The 20,917-nt window shown below is 42.1% G+C and overlaps 1 protein-coding gene and 1 pseudogene across 1 annotated transcript in view; one reads left to right on the top strand and one right to left on the bottom strand.

The window, feature by feature from the left end:
• Positions 1–12,315, bottom strand: part of GPR176 (G protein-coupled receptor 176) — a 116,979-nt gene extending 104,664 nt beyond the window's left edge. Inside the window, exon 1 of the mRNA XM_032261192.1 lies at positions 11,220–12,315. Coding sequence (XP_032117083.1) covers positions 11,220–11,391 — 172 coding nt within the window. The 5' untranslated portion in view covers positions 11,392–12,315. The remainder of the gene's footprint in view (positions 1–11,219) is intronic.
• Positions 12,316–19,735: 7,420 nt separating this feature from the next.
• On the top strand, positions 19,736–19,825 carry LOC116538822 (annotated as a pseudogene).
• The last annotated feature ends 1,092 nt before the right edge of the window (positions 19,826–20,917 follow it).

Here is a 20,917-nt window from a genome sequence, read left to right as displayed (position 1 = left end):
CTGTTATTTCTGAGTGGTAGATTTGTAATAATTTGTTAATTTTTTTCTGCAGTTTTTAAACTCCACAAAAGGAAAAAAGTAAGCCAGAGAGACTGGGCAGGTTTCATGCTTTGCCCCTAACTCTGTAATTTTGCCCCTAGGGAGGAACTTTAATCAGAAAAAATAATAATAATAAATAATAGATAAATAATTCCAAAACTGATCATAAACAATTGTTACAAACTTATTTAATGCCAACATACCTAAGCACTTGTGGCTTAAACTGAAAGTTTTTCAGTGTTTCAGTTATGGTGAAGCAAGTTTTCACTACAGGCCAGAAAGAACTGTTTCCCATGATTCTTCCGAATGAAATGTGGCCACAGATCAAAATATCGCTAAGGTTAATTTGAAGGCACTTCTCTGGAAATTGCTTGCAAATGCAAAAACAAAACAATACCAACAACAACAAATTTCCTCCTTGAGCAGGGGCATTAGAAAGTTTTCAGTAAGAGAGGCCATGAAGAAATGTCTCTATATGTGCTACAGCGGGAGGATGCTTTTTTGAGAGGGTTCAGGGCTGCAGGCTTAGCTTATTAAGTTTTGGTCATGCCTTACAGTATGTTAAGGTATGTTTTATTTATTCTTAGTTTCCTTTTGTCAATAATCCTGTGTAATTCCCTAGCTTCATGATATAATTTTACTGGAATCAAACTTATACAAATCAAAATTATATAATGAATTAAGTTCTACAATTACTAATTGATCAAAGCCTAGGAGCAAGAGTCCTGGAGACAGTTGGTTATACAATAGACACAGCACTAATTCAGGTACAATGACTAAAATTCAGTTTAAAACTTTTTTGGCTAATATCTCAAGTGTGCTCCCCTCCTCATCCCCTCACTCCTAAATTTTGCATTCTGCATTTGATACAGAGGATACATTTTCAGATACCCAGGAACTATGGGATGAAAATGAAATAGAAATACTTTAGCATTTTATGAGTAAAATAACAGAAACACAAATTTTGTATATCCATTCAACATAATTAATTGAAGTCTTATATATCAAAAACAGATCCTTATGGGACAAAAACAAAGGGGCTTATACGTTCTTCCTTCCAAAACTCTCACTGCACCTCAAAATGCTTTACTCCTTCCAGACACCCTCAAAAGACTCGGGTTCTTTTCTTCATATCCAACTCAATTTTGTATAACATTAATATTCCAACACTTTACAAACTTAGAACAATGCTATGGAACACCTAAAAGTGCTGTGTATAACAAAATGTATCTTTAAATTCATAACTGAGCTTGCAAGAAATAAAAGGAAACTCTCAGTTGCATGAAACAAAGGGAGATCGCAGCACTTGCATTTAATGGTGATTTTCAGACCAGGAAATAGGCCCTCATAACTAACTTCAGGTATCACCACCCACAGAGAAACTGAATTCCAGAACTTGGGCTCACCTAAAGCAGGAAGTCAGAATGGGAACCCCTACAAAAAAACAGAAAGGGTAGCCACCTCGAAGAAAGAGAGCTAAAAACCTGTCCTCAGCCAGGCGCAGTGGCTCACGTCTGGAATCCCAACACTTTGAGAGGCCAAGGCGGGCTGATCACAAGGTCAGAAGTTTGAGACCAGCCTGGGCAACGTGGTGAAACCCAATCTCTACTAAAAATACAAAAATTAGCTGGGTATGAGGCTGGGCGCAGTGGCTCATGCCTGTAATCCTAGCACTTTGGGAGGCCGAGGTGGGTGGATCACCTGAGGTCAGGAGTTCAAGACCAGCCTGGCCATCATGGAGAAACCCCATCTTAAAAAAAAAAAAAAAAAAATTAGCTGGGTGTGATGGCATGCACCTGTAGTCCCAGCTACTCTAGAGGCTGAGGCTGGAGAATCGCTTGAACCCAGGAGGTGGAGGTTGCAGTGAGCCGAGATCCTGCCACTGTACTCCAACCTGGGAGACAAGAATAAGACTGCATCTCAAAAAAAAAAAAAAAAAAAAAAAAAAACCTATTCTCAACTTCAGAGAGATGACAGGGAAATGTGCCTTTTAAGTTGTTAAGGTCCTGCACTAGTGATAACCCTGTGATACCCAGCAAGAGCAAATGTGAAACTATTCCGGAGGCCACTTCTACAGCCAAGACCTCACAGAATCCTTCAAAACAAAAAGGAGATGGGCTCACAATCAAACCCTTAGAAATACACAAGAAAATGATCCGCCATAGGCGAGAGTCAGGAGACACAATGAGTAATCCAAGACCACAATCTGAAATCGTAGATTTAATATTACAAAAGAGATCGTTTTAAAATGTGCCTGGATTTAATTTATAGGACCAAATGCCACTGAATGAAGTTTGTTATTCACAGTTTCCCAGAACCAAGAAGTGTACCATGCCACACAAAATTGTAACACATGAGGCATGGAGGGTGGGGACAGGAGGCACTGGCATTATGCCTTTATTACCATAGTGGAAGGAAGCAGGTAGGTGGAGATGCTCCCTATTGGGCAGGAAGCAAAGCACAGATGTTGGAGGCAATGTTTAAAATGTAACCTCCATAAGCCCAAAAAAGCTGGATTGCAGAGGAGATGTAAGCAATTTTTGCCATTAGTTTGGCCCTGCAATTCATGGATGCCAAATCATCAATTATAAAACCTATAAAACTTGGTTACAACAGAAATAAAAGGGAGAAGGAAAGCCATTAAGAAAGAACAAGATATTAGCATCTATCTGACACCCACCTGCTCCTTTATGCATCAGGTAATCCTGTACCTTTAACTTTTCTAAATGCCTTACATGCTATATGCTTGTCTATATATGATATGTTTGAAGATGCCTAAAAGATTCATCCAATCCATTTCTTGCTCCTTTTTCTCAAATATATGAAATGTTCAAGTCATCCTTTTTGCTTAAGATAACTTCTTTTTTTTAAAAAAAAAAAAAAGTACCTTTAAAGATCACTACTTTAAAATACTTTAATACACGAACTCTGTTAACATCTGCATTTAATATGATTTATTTAGCCACCATGAAGGAATAGAACACAGTACTGCTAACTTTGGAAGAGAGAGGACAAGCCAGCAACTCAGAAGAAGGTCACTGGGCATCCAAAATGAACAACAAGAAAACAAGAGATTTATGAGAAGAGATGTAATAAACACTGAAAATGAGAGTTGATTTTTTTTAAGATAAAGTTTTCTTATTTTTTAGCTTTCCCTAGGATAAATCTTTACTACAAAACTTTGCCTAAGGCCACTCCTACCTTCCAAGCTAGGGAAAAAGGCCTCTTTTTGTGCTATATGACTAATAACAGTTTTCAACTCAGCTAATATGGAAACCCTCTGACAATAAAACTTTTCATGGCTAGGCAAAGTGGCTCACATCTGTAATCCCAGCACTTTGGGAGGTTGAGGTGGGTGGATCACTTGAGCCCAGGAATTCCAGACCAGCCTGAGGACTATGGTGAAACCTCATCTCTACCAAAAAAAAAAAAAAAATTTAGCCAGGTGTGGTGGCATGTGCCTAATAGTCCTAGTCACTTGGAGGTAGAAGGATCACCTGAGCCTGAGAGGTTGAGGCTGCAGTGAGCTGTAATCACACCACTGTACTCATGCCTGGGTAAAGGAGTGAGACCCTATCTCAAAAAAAAAAAGGAAAGGAAAGGAAAAAACAACCTTTCGCAATAGTTTCCAGTCACTACAGAATCTAAATGGCTTATTCAGATAAGTGACATATGCAGAAACTCTTTGGCGTACTCTAGGGACAAGAGACTTTGAGTCTTGGACACCCCAGAGGAAAACAGTTATGTTTCTTAGTTCCCATTTTTAGATAAATTTCCTCCTAGTCTACAAAATGCCACCAAATAAAACAAAAGTATATTTGTTACAGAACCAGGGATATTTGGAGCTGTCTGGCAGTTCCTACAAAGAATAGAGTTACCATTTGATATAGCAATTTCACTCCTAGGTATGTTCTCAAGAGAACTGAAAACATGTGTCACATAAAAACTTGTATGTAAATATTCAGAGCAGCATTATTCATAATTGGCAAAAAGTAGAAACAACCCAAATGTCTATCAAATGAATGGATAAACAAAATGTAATACATCCATACAATGGAATATTATTCAGCAATAAAAAATATAGTGATAATATATGCTAAAACATAGATAAATCCTGAAAATATTATGCTAAGTGCAAAAAGCCAGTCACAAAAGACCACATATTGTATGACATAGATCTATGGAACAGCTAAATTTATAGAAACGGAAAGTAGGGCTGGGTCTGGTGGCTCACACCTGCAATCCAAGCACTTTGGGAGGCCAGGGCAGGTGGATCACTTGAGGTCAGGAATTCGAGACCAACCTGGCCAATATGGTGAAACCCCGTCTCTACTAAAAAATACAAAAAATAGCCAGGCATGGTGGCAGGTGCCTGTAATCCCAGTTATTCAGGAGGCTGAAGCAGGAGAGTTGCTCGAATCCAGGTGGCAGAGGTTGCAGTGAGCCAGGACCATACCACTGTACTCCAGCCTGGGTGATACAGTAAGACTCCTTCTCAAAAAAAAAACCAATAAGATATCCTGAACTGACACCTAAGAAGGCAGGAGGTGGCAGGATCAATAGTTAACAGCCTACTGTAATGAATCAAATTGCCTCACATTGTCTTTTATTTCTATATGATGTCTACATGGTAGAATTCTTCCTGGAAGTTAAAATTCTCTGGTGAAAATTTAAAAAAGCTTTACTGAGATAAAATTCATATGCTATAGAATCCATCCAATTAAAGTGTACAACTCAATGGCTTTTAGCCTATTCACAAAGTAGTGCAAACACTATTATTGAATTTCAGAACATTTTTATCATCCCACAAAGAAACCACGTATCCTTTGGTAGTAGCACTGCCTTTTCCCCCTCAATTCCTTGAGCCCTAGGCAACTACCACTCATCTAGTTTTGTTTTGTTTTTGTTTTCATTTTCTTTTTTTTTTTTTTTTTTTGAGACCCTGTATCAAAAAGAAAAAAGAAAAGAAACAAAACGGCTGGGTGCAGTGGCTCAGTGGCTCAGGCATGAGCCACGCAACTGGCCCAAGACACTTTATTCTTAATGTAGTATGCTAGGTTTTTAGGCATACAAAAGACAGAAACTACATGTAGAAGTAAGGCTATTGATATTTTATTATTGGCTATAAGTTAACTAAAAATTATCCTGAGTAATTATAAAGTATAAGCACAAACTAGTATTATAGTCAAACATTCAACTAAGGAACTCCAAGAATTATCCAGCTATTATCTGGTTAATTTCAAACAATATCAAAAGCACTAGTATATTTCTCTATCAAACAAGTACCTGCCTGACCAACATGGTGAAACTCCATCTTAAAAAAAAAGTACCATGAACCTTGCTGGTACCCCATATGATTTTGCTCAAAGACTATAAACAAGCATGACCAAAACTAGTGTTTATCCAACAGATCTACTGAACAGATTTAACAAGTAGATTTCCCCCCTTTCCCTTCAAATGAATACTTCAATAACCACCTCATGGAGTCAAACTACAGGCAAGTTGGATCTTTACTTGGGGTCATCAATTTCACATGCTCATTATAGACCATTTATAAGTGTATTAGTTTGCTCCAGCTGCTATAACAAAATACCAAAGTCTGGGTAGCTTTAAAAATAGACATTTCTTTCAGTTCTAGAGGTTGGGAAGTCTGAGATCAAAGTGCCAGCATGGTCGGGTTCTGAGGAGGGCCTTCTTCCTGATTTGCAAACAGCTGCTTTCTGCCATATCCTCAAATGGTTCCAAAAAAAGAGAGGGCAAGCTTTCTGGTTCCTTCTTATAAGGTTTCTAATCCCACCTTGAGAACTCTATCCTCATGACCTCATCTAAACCTAATTACCTCCCAAAGGTACCACCTCCTAATAACATGATATTGGAGGCTAGGTCTTCAATATATGAATTTGAGGGGGAATATAAACGTTCAGTCTATAACAGTAAGGAAAGGGAATATAGTTTAAGAATAAGAACCATGGCTGGGTGCAGTGGCTCACGCCTATAATCCCAGCACTTTGGGAGGCCAAGGCGGGCAGATCATGAGGTCAAAAGATCAAGACCATCCTGACCAACATGGTGAAATCCCATCTCTACTAAAAAATACAAAAATTACCTGGGCTTGGTGGCACATGCCTATAGTCCCAGGTACTCGGGAGGCTGAGGTAGAGAACTGCTTGAACCCGGGAGGCAGAGGTTGCAGTGAGCCGAAATTGCAGTGAGCCGAGATGGCGCCACTGCATTCCAGCTTGGCTACAGAGCAATGCTCCATCTCAAAAAAAAATAAAAAATAAAATTATAAGAACCATACGTATGGTGGTCTAGTCAGACAAAGGAAAGCTGATGTCTCGATTTTAAAAATTTCAAGGCCAGGCATGGCAGCTCACACCTGTAATCCCAGCACTTTGGGAGGTCGAGGCAGGTGTATCACAAGATCAGGAGTTTGAGACCAGCCTGACCAATACAGTGACACTCTATCTCTACTAAATACACAAAAATTAGTCAAACATGATAGTGGGTGCCTGTAATCCAGCTACTCAGGAGACTGAGGCAGGAGAATCGCTTGAACCCAGGAGGCAGAGGTTGCAGTGAGCCGAGATTTCACCATTGTACTCCAGACTGGGTGACAGAGTGAAACTCCATTTCAAAAAAATAAATAAAATTTTAAAAAGTAATAAAACAAATTTTTTAAATGGCTGGATGCAGTGGCTCACACCTGTAATCCTAGCATTTTGGGAAGCCAAGGCAGGTGGATCACCTGAGGTCAGGAGTTCAAGGCCAGCCTGGCCAACATGGTGAAACACCATCTCTACTTAAAATACTAAGAAAAGAATTAGCTGGGCATGGTGATGGGCACCTGTAATCCCAGCTACTTGAGAGGCTGAGGCAGGAAGAATTGCTTGAACCCAGGTGGTAGAGGCTGCAGTGAGCTGAGATCATGCCACTGCACTTCAGCCTGGGCAGCAGAGCAAGATGCCATCTTGAAAAAAAAAATAAATTAAAAAATAAATTGCAGTGTAGGATACATAATTGTTGGTTATTGTCCACCATATTAAATTTCTTTAAATAAAAGCAAATTCATTTATAAAAATCTCTTATGCCTCCAATGATGATTGGCATAGATGACAGGCAACCTATGTAGGAGGAGCTCAGAGGTAATAGTCTAGATCATAGCCACCTATCCTTTTCAAGTCAAAGCACCAGGGAAAAGCCCAACTCTCTAGGCACTTAGATTGTGAATCTAAGGAGAAGAGGAAAAAGAGAAAGATAAATGCTGAGGAGTTCAATCCAAAGTATTTACTAGAAACAGTGATTCCAGGTCTTTTAGAGTTTTGATTTCACACTCTTGACTACTAAAAGTGATTGGTGCCACTAAAGAGGAATCTAAATTATTTGACTCTATTTCAGTATCTACAACATATCTAAAGATACGCCAAGACGTTATATAAAGAAGGCTGAGAAACACCAGTTTACACAAACCCCCAAAATGCATATATTTGAATAATATTGTGTACAAGTCTTGCATTCATTTTCAACATAGCAAATAATTTTCCTTCTGATTGGAATATTACAATTATTCCAAGTTCTTTTTTTTAATTATCTTCTTTTTTTTTTTTTTTTTTTTTGAGACGGAGTTTCACTCATGTTACCCAGGCTGGAGCGCAATGGCGCGATCTCGGCTCACCGCAACCTCCGCCTCCTGGGTTCAGGCAATTCTCCTGCCTCAGCCTCCTGAGTAGCTGGGATTACAGGCATGCGCCACCATGCCCAGTTAATTTTTTGTATTTTTAGTAGAGACAGGGTTTCACCATGTTGACCAGGATGGTCTCGATCTCTTGACCTCGTGATCCACCCGCCTCGGCCTCCCAAAGCGCTGGGATTACAGGCTTGAGCCACCGCGCCCGGCCTTAATTATCTTCTTTACAGATTAAGTCAAAAGTTATTCCAAGTTCTTAGGGATTTTTCCTAATACAGGACACTAAAATAGTTTCCAAAAGAGCTGCAAGACACTAGTAGTACAAATGAATTATTTTCACATAATAATGGGCCTCTGGAAATCCCAGTAAAAAGAAGTCTAGAGAATATAAAAACTATATTTCAATTTGCTTAAAGAGAAAAAAATAAAAGAAAAACTCATTTGTCTATGTTTGGGGCAGAAGAAATAAGTATACTAAATCAGTTACTTAATTAGTTGTTTATTCCAGGTCCTATTCCATCCTCCAACAATTTACTTTTCAATCATAAAGATTCCTTTTCTTTTATCTAGTCTGTGATTTTTCTCTATTTCAAGGCTTTATTAGATGTGCTTCCCAAGTTTACTTGCCTTGCATCTGATTGCACATGGCTTTGAAACTTAAGCTCTGAGCCTCAACAGATATTATTAGAATCCTAATATACATAGGTGTAATTGAACGCGACAAGTCCTTAGAGAACAATGAATCAAGAATACCAGTAAGTAACAAGGATACAGGGCAATGTTGGGATTCAGCCGAACTTTTTTTTTTTTTTTTTTTTTTTTGGAGATAGGGTCTCACTCTGTTGCCCAGGCTGTAGTGCAGCGGCAGTCTTGGCTCACTGCAACCTATGTCTCCCAGGTTCTAGTGATTCTCCTGCCTCAGCCTCCTGAGGAGCTGGGGTTACAGGTACATGCCACCACATCCAGCTAAGTTTGGTATTTTCAGTAGAGACAGGGTTTCATCATATTGTCCAGGATGGTCTTGAAGTCCAGACCTCAAGTGATCCGCCCCACTTGGCCTCCCAAAGTGTTGGGATTACAGGCGTGAATCACCATGCCTAGCCTAGCTGAACTTTTAAGGAAACCAGAAATACTGTCCATATTTATGTTTTTTCTGCATATAGAAAGGAGTAAGTAGAATTCTCTTTTAGGAAGGTCTGTGTAATGTGCAAGGAGTAATAAAAGACTCTCTAACTCAAGTCAGGCACCAAAGATCAAGGGGAAATCAGTTTGTCCTTTGGAGACATCTACTAAAGCAGGTTTTGCATGCCACTCGCAAGTGCTATGTGGAGAAAAACTAAAATAAGGGCAGATTTACCTGGAAATTCCTGAATCCAATGCAAGCTACAGAAATGGAAAGGACATGGGCAACAGGAATAACATTCATTAAATGTCCACTATTTGTTATGTCTTTTACATACATGTTCTGCCTTCTATTTCAATCGTACTCAAATTTTTAGAATCAAATCAGACAGGCACGATGGCTCACGCCTGTAATCCTAGCACTTTGGGAGGCCGAGGTGGGTGGATCACCTGGGGTCAGGGGTTCAAGACCAGCCTGGCCATCAGGGTGAAACCCCATCTTTACAAAAAAAAAAAGAATCAAATCAAACCATGGGAAAATTTCTCAGGAGAATTTTTCCTCCCAACACTGTCTTTCTTCAGAGTTAAAGCTATTCATGGGAAAAAATATATATGTGTGTATGTATATGAATGTATGTATGTATGTGTATATTGGGGGGAAATCTGCAGAAATAAAAATATAGTCACTTCTACTACCTCTCCAATAACCCACACTTTAAGGGTGACAATATTCAGAATTTAACTCCCAATAATCTAGAATGCATCATGAATACTGAAGGTATTTTGAACATAGGCTTTTGCTTTGCTAATGTGCATTTAACATTCCAGTCATAAAAACACAACTTAAAACACACACATGCACACTAACACCGCCCTCCCCCCCCATATAGCATACTAATATCTACTCCTGAAAATGTCCTTGTGATAAAAAAAAGGGAAGAGAAATACTATGATGGAGTAGAATGGAATGATGACAATTAAAGCAACTATGAAGGGAAATTCCAAACTTTTCAAATTCTTCTTAAAATAGTCTATTAAATGTCAGTTTCATGGATTCCATAGAAATTCACAAGTGTCTACAAAAAGTAACCTATTCCTACTTTGAAACTTTAAGACTGTTCTTGACAATAACATCACATCTTTATTGCCACATCGGGGACACAGGAAAGGAAGCCACATATTTCCAAGTGGTATGCAACATGTTCAATAGACCTCAATAGAAATGAATGTTGCTTGTATTATTTAACATTTGAAGATGAGCAATAAAGACTACGATCGTCGGACGCCGTGGCTCACGCCTATAATCCCAGCACGTTGGGAGGCCAAGGCGGGTGGATCACGAGGTCAGGAGTTCAAGATCAGCCTGGCCAAGAAGGTGAAGCCCCGTCTCTACTAAAAAGACAAAAAAAAAAAATATTAGGCGGATGTGGTGGCAGGCGCCTGTAGTCCCAGCTATTCCGGAGACTGACGCAGAGAATTGCTTGAACCAGGAGGCAGAAGTTGCAGTGAGCCGGGATCGCGTCACTGCACTCCAGCCCCGCAACAGAGAGTGACCCATCTCAAAAAAAAAAAAAAAACCCTACTATAATTTAAGAGTAGTGACAAGTACAGGTAATTCTCATACTAGTAGGCTAGTATTTTACTAGCCACTCATTTCAATTCGTTGATCTTTTCTTCTCTGAACAAATATACCTAAAAATCTGGGTTATCCTACCTTTATTCTGTACCTTAAACAACACATAGATGGGGAAGTAGAGTGGGCTTTCTTTTGTTGTTTTAAAAACATCTACAGACGACATACAGTTTAACTTCAGAGGGTTGTTTACCAGCAGGTCAGTGTTGCGAAGAAGCAAGCCATAAAGCACGCACAAAATAAGGCTCTTTCAAAATAATTATATATACACATACACACACACACACACACACACACACACATTATTATTTCCATATATATATGGAAAAATAGAATCCCAAAACATCTTTAACGGAATGGGTGACATTCCTTTCAATCATCATTAACAAATTCCCACAGAATCTTTGTTCCTCGCTATTGGTAAACAAGAGCTGAAGCCAGTCGGGCACCCAGGAGCCTTCCGCCAGGACTATCTGAGGAAGGGGATACCCGCTGGATCCCGCTCCATCCTCGGGCCACGAGAATGCCCTATTAGAACTCTTCTGCTCCCGCGTGGGGTCTGGAGTCCACCGTCCCTGCTTAACTTCATTGCAGCTACCCGGGATCCTTAACCCTCCTTCAACTCTCCGCACTTTGCTAAGCACCCGAAACCCACGGCGGCTGGGCAACCCGCTCCCGGCTCTCCGAGCCTGTGCCCTCTGGGAGGCCCGGGCCGGAGGCGCCCCGCGGGAGGCTTACCGAGCAGCGAGCCTATGAAGATGACGACCTGCACGGTGGTGGTGAACTGTCGGTACAGCTGCGCCTCGCCGAACTCCCCGAGCGCGGTGCGGTTCACGCCAGCAGTCTCCGCGCCAGACGCGTTGCGCGGCTCGCTGGCGTTTCGAGAGATCCAGCTCCCGTTATGTCCCATGGCTAGGCTGGGGCTCCGGCTCCGCGCACCGCCCGCCTCGGAGCCCCGCGCGGAGCCTCTCCACCACTGGGAGAGGAGGGACGCGCGGGCGCCTGGCGGAGTCCTGGAGGAGCCGGGGCAGCCGACGGGTCCCCTCACGTCTCCACATCGCCAACCCCGGCGCCCGGGAGGCGGGGAAGGAGGGAGGCGCGGCTGCGCCCCATGCCCACTCCCTCCTGGATCCCCGTCAGCAACCACATAAAGGAGGCACGGTCAGAGCCCGCCGAGCGTCGTCCGTCCCTCCTCCAGGGTGGTCAGCGTGGCCCAGCCCACTCCGCAGGAATGGAAATACAGAAGGAGACATTCGATGGTCAAGGAGCGCGCTCCCAGTTCCCCGCCGCCTCCTTCAACCGCGGCTACTCCGCGCCCCGAAGGCTAGGGCATCCCTCTCCAGTCCCCTCGGGCGGACGCACTTTGGTCCCTCTCCTTAGCGGGAGGAGAACGTTTGGCAGAAGCTATTTTTCAGTCCTGCTGGCTTCGGGGCTGAATGGCGATGTGAAGCCAACGAAATGCCCACGCCGAGTGGCCAGAGCCACGCGGGGACCCCCGAGTACCCGACAGTGCCCATGGCTTGGGCAGAAAGCCAAGTGTCCCCAGCAGCCTGGCCCTGCGCTTCCGGCCGCCCGCCCAGACGCCCGTGCTGGGTCCTGCTTCCCAGCCCCTCACTGGGGGCTCCGACCTCCTGCCTCAGCAGTGGCAGCGGGGAACCCGTTCTGCAGCACCTTTTTGCCTCTGCATGGCCGGGCGCCCCCTTTCCCAGCCCCCCTAGGGCCCTTGGCAGCTGGGAAAGAGCTTGACAGCCGGGCGGGGATGAGGGAAGACGCCCCCAGTGGGGCAACGGCACGGTCTGCGCGGCAACCAGACTCCCAGTGCGCACCTAGGGCAGCCGGGGGCGAGCGGCTGGCGAGGATGGTCACGTGGCACGCGCGGCCCCGCCCCTAGCGCCCAGGCCTCCGCGGGGAGGGCGCCATCTTGGTCCCGCGGAGCGTGACTGTCTTCGCTGGAGGCGTGGGAGGAGCGCAGGGCTGGTGACTGGCTGTCGTGGACACGCTTGCTACATCTCCCGCGACTGCGCTTCATTTACTGTTAACTGTCGTTACTCCTCTGTATCTCGTCAGCAGGGGCTGCCGGCTGTCTCCTGGCCCCTCCGTCAGGCCTTGGGTGTAGCGGAAGCATTTAAGAAAAATGAAATATAGGACCCCCGTGCATGGTTTCCTGGCCTTTATATTGAGTATCATTTCTAAAATGTACACAGTATAACCTGGGCTACTGGATTCAGGAACAGAAAACGTTGGGAAGCTGGGTTAGTAAAGTAAGAAGAAATGCTAAAATAAGAGATGCCAAGTGGGAGAGGAAACTGTACGGATGCAGGGAGAGGATCTGGGGTAAAGAGAAGAAACTATGTGTGGTCGACTTTATGGAAACGGGCTTATTCTTAATAAGTGAGGTACATGGTAGAAGGCTTTGATATGTTGGTTATGGGACTGAGACTGAGGGCAATAACTCAACAATTGATTAAAATTACAGTTACTCCTTGGTTGCCTCAAGGATGATCCTGCTACAATATGGCTATTTCCTTTTCACTGGTAACCTTATCTACTCTTGAAAGGGTAAAAATCCAAATCTTGCACATATTTGGATTCTCACAATACCTTCACATAGTAATCTATGGGAGAATTTCTTTTTTTTTTTTTTTTTTAATGGAGACCGGGTTTCACCATGTTGGCCAGGCTGGTCTCGAACTCCTGACCTCAGATGATCCACCCGCCTCGGCTCCCAAAGTGCTGGGATTGCAAGCGTGAGCCACCGTGCCGGCAGGGAGAATTATTTTAAACATTTTGGAGACCAAAAGAGAGAGAAAAAGACAGAAAATTACTAATTACACTAATTGTATTTTGCCCCCAAGAACGCCATTTCCAGCAGTTAATATTAGTTCCAGGAGTCCAAACATAGTTTTCAAGTTGAAACACCTTACATTATAGTCATTAGAAAACAAAATAATAATTCTCCACATCCAGCACACTCATTTAGGAAGGGTTGAAGAATGTCTATAAATAGAGTTGTTTGATAACAGTTACAAAAATACCCCTTTACCCACCTTCATCCTCCATCCTGTATTCAAAACTAGTAAGAGTTGGGATAAAGGTACAGAAAAGAATCAGTTTTGCAGGTGTAAAGAATGGAGAAAGCAAGAAACCGCTCTCATGGTTTCATTCTGAAAAGATATCACTAAATTCTCTACACCCCCTCAATTGATGTTAGGGTATGTGGTTAGTAGAATCAAGAAATAACCTAATTGGCTGAGGTCACCATGAGTCTCAGGCTTGAGGAAGGATTGCCTCTAAAAAGTAAAGGACTAAGTACAGGAATAGAGTGGCACAATTTTTACAGTTGTGTGCTGTGTAAGTTTTTTTAAAGGATGAGTCAAAAGATTGGACACAATTTAAATATATATTAAACGTCTGTAGTAGTATGCATACTGTCTGCTGGTGTAGCTCAGAGTTGTTGCCTAGGTCTGGGATCTGAAGGCCTGTTCACTCACATGTCTAGCAGTTGCTGTTGACTGGGAACTCATCTGGAACATCTATATGTGGCCTCTCCATGTGGCTGTTGGGCTTCCTCACAGCCTGGCAGCTATGTTCCAAAAGTGAGCATTCCAAGAGAGACAAGAGTCCCAAGAGGACAAGGCAGAAGCTGCACTGACATTTTTCTTTCTGTCTCTTTTTAGTTTAGCCAAGTGAAGCAGTGGGAGTGGAGAAGGAACAAAGAAATCTGTAAAGTGGTTGTGAGCAATTAGGTATAAGCAACACTGCACTCAGACTCAGGCTAGCTTGCATTGACTTTTGTGACCTAATCTCAGAGGTTAGTACAGTGTCACTTCCACTGTACTCTATTTGTTGAATCAGCTATAAAAACGCCACATTTAAGTAAAAGGGACAGTCAATAGGAGGAGTGTTAGTCACATTATAAGAAGAACATATGGAATGAGAGATAGTAGAGATATTGCAGTCATTTAAGGAAAATATAATCTCCCATAATATTAATATATATTTTCCTTTTCTCAAAAAAAAAAAAAAAAAAAAAAAAAAAACTTTCAAAATGTACCACTTCAGGCCAGGCATTTTGGGAGGCTGAAGCCAGTGGATCACCTGAGGTCAGGAGTTCGAGACCAGCCTGGCCAACATGGCAAAGCCCTGTCTCTGCGAAGAATACAAAAATTAGCTGGTTGTAAGGCAGGCGCCTATAATCCCAACTAATCGGAAGGCTGAGGCAGGAGAATCGCTTGAACCCAGGGGTGGAGGTTGCAGTGAGCCAATATGGTGCCACTGCACTCCAGCCTGGGTGACAGACTGAAACTCCCTCAAAAAAAAAAAAAAAAAAAAACCACCAAAATGTACCATTTCAGATATTTCAGATTTTCTTTTTCTGAAATTAAACCTGAAAAGGTCAAAAAACACGTAAATTACAGTCCATTTCAATTACTTACCATGTACAGGTATTGTCTAAGTCTATAGTAATTCAGACTATAGTAGTTCAAAATACCTTACCCAGGGCAGCTTATAAAAAACAGAAATTTCTCATAGTTCTGAAGGCTGGGAAGTCCAGGTTGAAGGTATTGGCAGATTCAATGCCTATTGAGAGCCTGCTTTTTGGTTCATAGATACTGCCTTCTAGCTGTCTCCTCACATGGTAGAAGGGTGCCTTTTTTATTAGTACCTCCATTTTTATTATACAGACAGGGTTTTACTATGTTGCCCAGGCTGACCTCAAACTCCTAGGCTCATGGCCAGGCGCGGTGGCTCACACCTGTAATCCCAGCACTTTGGGAGGCCGAGGCAGGTGGATCACGAGGTCAAGAGATGGAGATCATCCTGGCCAACATGGTGAAACCCCATCTCTACTAAAAAAATATAAAAATTAGCTGGGCATGGTGGCGTCCGCCTGAGTCCCAGTTACTTGGGAGGCTGAGGCAGGAGAATTGCTTGAACTCGGGAGGCGGAGACTGCAGTGAGCTGAGACTGTGCCACTGCACTCCAGCCTGGCGACAGAGAGTCCGTCTCAAACAAACAAAAAAAAAAAACAAAAAAACCTCCTAGGCTCAAGTGAGCCTCCCACCTCAGCCTCCCAAGTAGCTGCAGTGACAGGCACACATTAAAACACCTGGTTCCTATTGGTTCCTTTTTTTTTTTTTTCTTTTTCTTACCAAAATCAGGTGGAATAGTGCTTCTTTTATAAAGGCATCAATCTGATCCATGGCTGCAAAGCCCTCATGACCTAATTATCTCCCAAAGATCCCACACCCTAATACATCACACTGGTGATGAGGTTTCAGTATATTAATTTAAGGGGCTAGGGACACAAACCTTCAGACCATAGTAGGTATCATGTTGATATCAGCTGGCAAGTGTTAACATCTGGCAGCAATCAGATACACAGCCATAGCTGAAGGCAGGTAATTAGAATTACCAACCAACACATTTATGTGCTGGCTAATTTTTATTCAAAACTTTCTGAAGCTACACTAAAAACAGTTAATGAGAAATGGAGTAGAGTAAAAAATAGGCAACCTCTCACTCTAGATAATGCGTTACAAGTAATTTTTCCTTACAGTCCTCTCCTGTAATGAACAGTATAAGAAGGTATCCTCCCAACTTAGAGGCGACTTGTATTTCCAAAGTTTTAGTTAGTTGTCATGAGAGTTAATTTTACGTGTCAACTTGACTGGGTTAAGGGTTGCCCAAGTAGGTGGTAAAACATTATTTCTGGGTGTATCTGTGAAGGTGTTTCTGGATAAGATTAACATTTGAATGGGTAGACTGAGTAAAGCAGACTATCCTCCCCACGTGGGTAGGCCTTATCCAAATAGTTGAAGGCCAAAATAGAACGAAAAAGCTGAGTGGAGAGGATTCTCTCTGTCTGACTGGCTTTGAACTGGGACGTTGGCTGTTTCCTGCTTTTGGACTTAAACTGAAACATCAGCTCTTCCTGAGTCTTGGGGCCTCCTGGCTTTTGAACTGAAACAACAATAATGACACTCCTGGTTCTGAGGCCTTTGGACTTGGACTAGAAATATACCATCAGTTCTCCTGAGTCTCCAGCTTGCCAAATACAGATCTTGGGACTTGTCAGCGTCCATAACTGCATGAACCAATTTTTTTGTATTAAATCTCTTTGTATATGTGTATTTATTCTATTGGTTCTGTTTCTCTGGAGAACCCTAATGCCATAGGTAATTAAAAAAAAAAAAACCAAAACACTCTTCTCTATTTTTCTCTTATACTTTTGTGGTATAGTGATAGGCAAAATCACATAAGTGCTAGTAAGTACTTTTCCAACAAGTACTTAAGCTTGTTTAGGTGATAATCATTTGTCTTACCTTTGTGTTCAGAAGAATTCACAATTCCAACTTTCTTAGCTATTTATTGAAGAGCAGAAAGAGGGTGGGATTTGGGGAAGAAGAAATTGAATAGGATTTAGGATCATTGCAAAGATCAAGGTAGTTGGGGAACCTAAAGCTTTTATTTTCCCTATTTTCTTCTTCTTTATGATTGAAGATCTCCTCCCTTCTGCTCCCCACACACACCCTCACATGCCCCCTTGTGGCCTCTTACTAAAGAGGGAGAGAAGAGCTAGAGAAATGTAAGTATTTTGTATCAGTAAGCCAAAGCAGCAAGGGAGTTTTTATGGCCTCTGGCTACCCATCTGGAATAAGCAATTCTATTTCCAAAGGCTATTTCTGTGCCTATGTAAAAAGACATAGACAATGCGGGTTATTGTGTAGATATTACTAATGTTCAACAATATGTCATTCTCCTCTTCTTCCAGGCATACAGAAGACTATATTTCTCAGCTACCTTTGCAAGTGGGCAGGGTCATGTGACTATTATGACTAATAAAATGTGATCAAAAGTGAGGAGTCCCTTGTGGGCTTAGGCAGTGAAAAGTTGTTTATGATTTTCAAATCTCTCTTCTGCTCTGCCATTGCAATTGTGGAAGGAACCTTATGTTGAAATGGAAGAGCGAAAAGATTGAAGTAGTCTCTGTCTCAGTCACCACATGGGAGGGCAAATACTCTGGAGAACCACCCAGACACAAAATAAATTTGTATGAATATGAAATAAAACTTGGTTGTATAAGCAATCATGATTTTTAGAGTTACTTATTATCACAGCATAACCCAGCCTATCCTGGCAGACATTGTTATGAAAATTGGGGCCTGCATATTTAAGAGAGCATAGATTGTATTTCTGAGGAATGGAAGGTTTTAAGTCAGGACTTTAAAAAATTCCGTGTATATTGGTAGTGGCAATAAGGATATCCTAGTTCCTTGTGAAATGAAAGTGGTAGCTGATAATAGAGCCTCTGGAATCTTTCAATTGAACTATTGGGCTTTCCATGTCAAAAAAAAAAAAAAAAGCATATTGGCCTCTGATAAACTTACATTACTGAAACAGCTTTTTGGAGATTACTTAAGCTTGGGGTAGGCAATAACCCATTTCTCTTTTCTTGGAGACCTAGGCTGTCTCTTTACATGGGGTTCTACTAATGTTCTCAAGATAAAGAACCTAATATGGGGAGACAAGGGAGTATGAATGCTGATGTAGTTGTACCTCTTGAATGTTTTGTTGTTGGTGGTTTTAATGGTTAAAATATCTTTTCTCACAAGGAGGAATAAAATAGAGAAGACAAAACAATGTAGCAGCATTCATGGGAAGAGGGTGGGTAACAACGGGAAAGAGAAAAGACAGAGGAAGAGATATGGAGAGAGAAGCTGATACTGGAGTTAAACAGAAATTCTGAGAGGAGCATTTTTTTTTTAATGAGAGAGACATGGGATGAAAGAGAAGCCCTTTCCTGCTGAGGGGCTGGAACCAGGGGGTCCTGGGTGTAGTGTGGGGTCACCAGGCCCTGACATGGCCACTGGGTAAAGGACAGCACCTGAAATGGGGACAGGTGGTGGGGACGGGGCCCCAGGCCATGGGCTCCATGCTCCAGAGCCCCAGGCTGTGGCTAACATCCTTTGAGTCTGGCACCGAGGCCTACCTGAGGGTCCCGAGCAGTTCTTGGAGCCACAGAGGCAGGATAGCTTGATGTCTTCGATGGGGAACTTATAGTCATAGGTAATCTCCTTGTTGATGCTGATGTGCTGCTTCAAGTAGATGACTATCTTCTCGAAGGCAGAACCATTCCAATTGTGTTCAAGTAACGCTGGGCAGTTACTTGAACTCTCTAAACTCAGTTTTCTCCTCTACCAGAGAAAAAGATGTGTATCTTGAAAGGCTGTTTTGAGGACAACAAAATATTGAATCAATAAAAATCTCTGACAGTGTCTGGTCATTGTAGGCCATTAATAAAGGGTAACTATGTAAGATCAAGTCCTTTTTGTTGATGTTTAAAGAAATCAAATATGAAAAAGTGGAAAAGTCACCATTCAAGATTTAAAAAAAATTTCTCTCTGTAAAGTTAAATAAAACACAAGCTTTCTATTTCAAAAATGAAAAAAAAATCACTTATTTTGCAATTAACGAAGGACAGAGTGGCTTTGGGGGAATTTTTACTTGAAGATTTAAAAGTCCAGAACTTAGCCTTTATATCAGTGGGCTAAATGTTTACCTTTTATGGTTATTAGTTTTGGATATGTTAAATTAATATCCAAAGCAATTTTCTGTTTACAAGATAATAAGACAGCCCTTCATGTATTCCAGATTATCCCAATATGTGAATTGGGTGTGGGTCAAGATGACCAGTGGGAGACCTAAGTTAATTCTAGCTAAATAATTATAAGCTTCCTTGGCTCAGAGTACACTGAAGTTTATACACCAAACTAAACTGTATTATTGGTGCAGTTAATTAGAAATCAATCAGCAACAGAAGGCCTAAGGTAAAGACCATCTGAAAATGCAGTAACGTAGGGGAACACCGCAGGGTGGTTGCAGAGTAGGCAATACTGCTCTGGTCCCACAAATGCCTTCTCAATGTGGAGACTGCATGAGGGGCTCGTAAAGAGGGCTTGTGCAAAGGTCTCTGAGAAGGGAGACGACCTCTCTTCACAAGATCCTAGAGGGTCTTTGCAGATGAGAGCTGGCAAGGAGGAGAAAAGCCTTGCACGACAGAGATCAGAGAATGCCTCAGGCTTTGCCTAGGTTCTCGGAATATGGAGTGATTTTGATTGCTTTATGTCCTCTATGCCCCTTGATAAAAGCCCTTGGATGCATTGGGTGTGGTCAGACTGGGTAGCTCCTCATCTGCTATACTTCTGATGTAGCCGCACCCTGGTAACAAGTGGTGATAAATCAGAGTACTAGTGCTCACCTCGGCAGCACATATACTAAAATTGGAATGATACAGAGAAGATTAGGATGACACACAAATTAGTGAAGCTTTCCATATTTAAAAAAAAAAAAAATCAGAGTACTAGTTTAGCATGTCTTAGAAGGATCTCAAGTGCTCCCCTGCCATCTTATCTACCCCTTCACCCTCCCCTGCCATGCCCATAAGATCAATGAGATTATGCACATAATAAAAGTGTTTGGAGCCCAGAGCTCGGGCCAACGGGATTCCCGAGCTTGCGTTGGTCCGCTGGACCCATGCTGTACATTTTACTGTTGTGTCTATGTCTTTATTTCCTTTTCTCTATCCTTCATCACCGCCAGGACTAAGGGCACCCATGTATGGGGTTGGGGCTCGTACCCAACATTGGGAAACGGTTTTCTACTTACATGAATCTATGAATATATCTCCTATGGTAGTTTCCCAGAAAAATGGCATTAGAAGGTACATCAGGAATTTCTAGTAGTCCTTATCCCTACAGATTTCCTAATAAATTCATCAAAAATATCTGGGAGGGGGTAACTTTATCAAGAGTATCTGGGAAGGGGGTAAATTTATCAAGAATATCTGGAAAGTTCGAAGTTAAATACTCCTTCCCTCCCTCTCCAGGAAACTTCAAAAGTCACAAACAGACACACACACATAATGAACATAAAGCAAACAGACTAATTTTTACATTCTATTTCATTTTATTTGAGACAGGGTCTTGCTCTGTCACTCTGCCTGGAGTGCGCTGGTGCAATCACAGCTCACTGAAGCCTCGACCTCCTGGCTTCAGTGATCCTCCCACTTCCATCTCCCAAGTAGCTGGGACTACAGATGCATGCCACCATGCCTGGCTAATTTTTATATTTTTTGTAGAGACCAGTTTTTGCCATGCTGCCCAGGCTGGTCTGGAACTCCAGGGCTCAAGTGACCCACCCACCTTTGCCTCCCAGAGTGCTGGGACTACAGACATGAGCAACTGTGCCTGGCCCAGACTAATTTTTAATAGCAAATGTGTCCAACTAAAATATTCATGAATATTAGCACCTTCAAAGGAGTCACCTTGGGAAGCTATTTAGCAGCTGAAGACTATCATGATATCTCAGCACCTTTTTAGGATTCCTCTTTTATAATTAATTTTGGAAGCTGACATATTCTTTCCTGTATCACT

The sequence above is a fragment of the Sapajus apella genome, unplaced genomic scaffold (assembly GCF_009761245.1).
Source record: "Sapajus apella isolate SASKATOON/1434 unplaced genomic scaffold, GSC_monkey_1.0 scaffold122, whole genome shotgun sequence".
NCBI lineage: Eukaryota > Metazoa > Chordata > Mammalia > Primates > Cebidae > Sapajus > Sapajus apella.
This window is presented reverse-complemented; position numbering and strand designations above follow the sequence as displayed.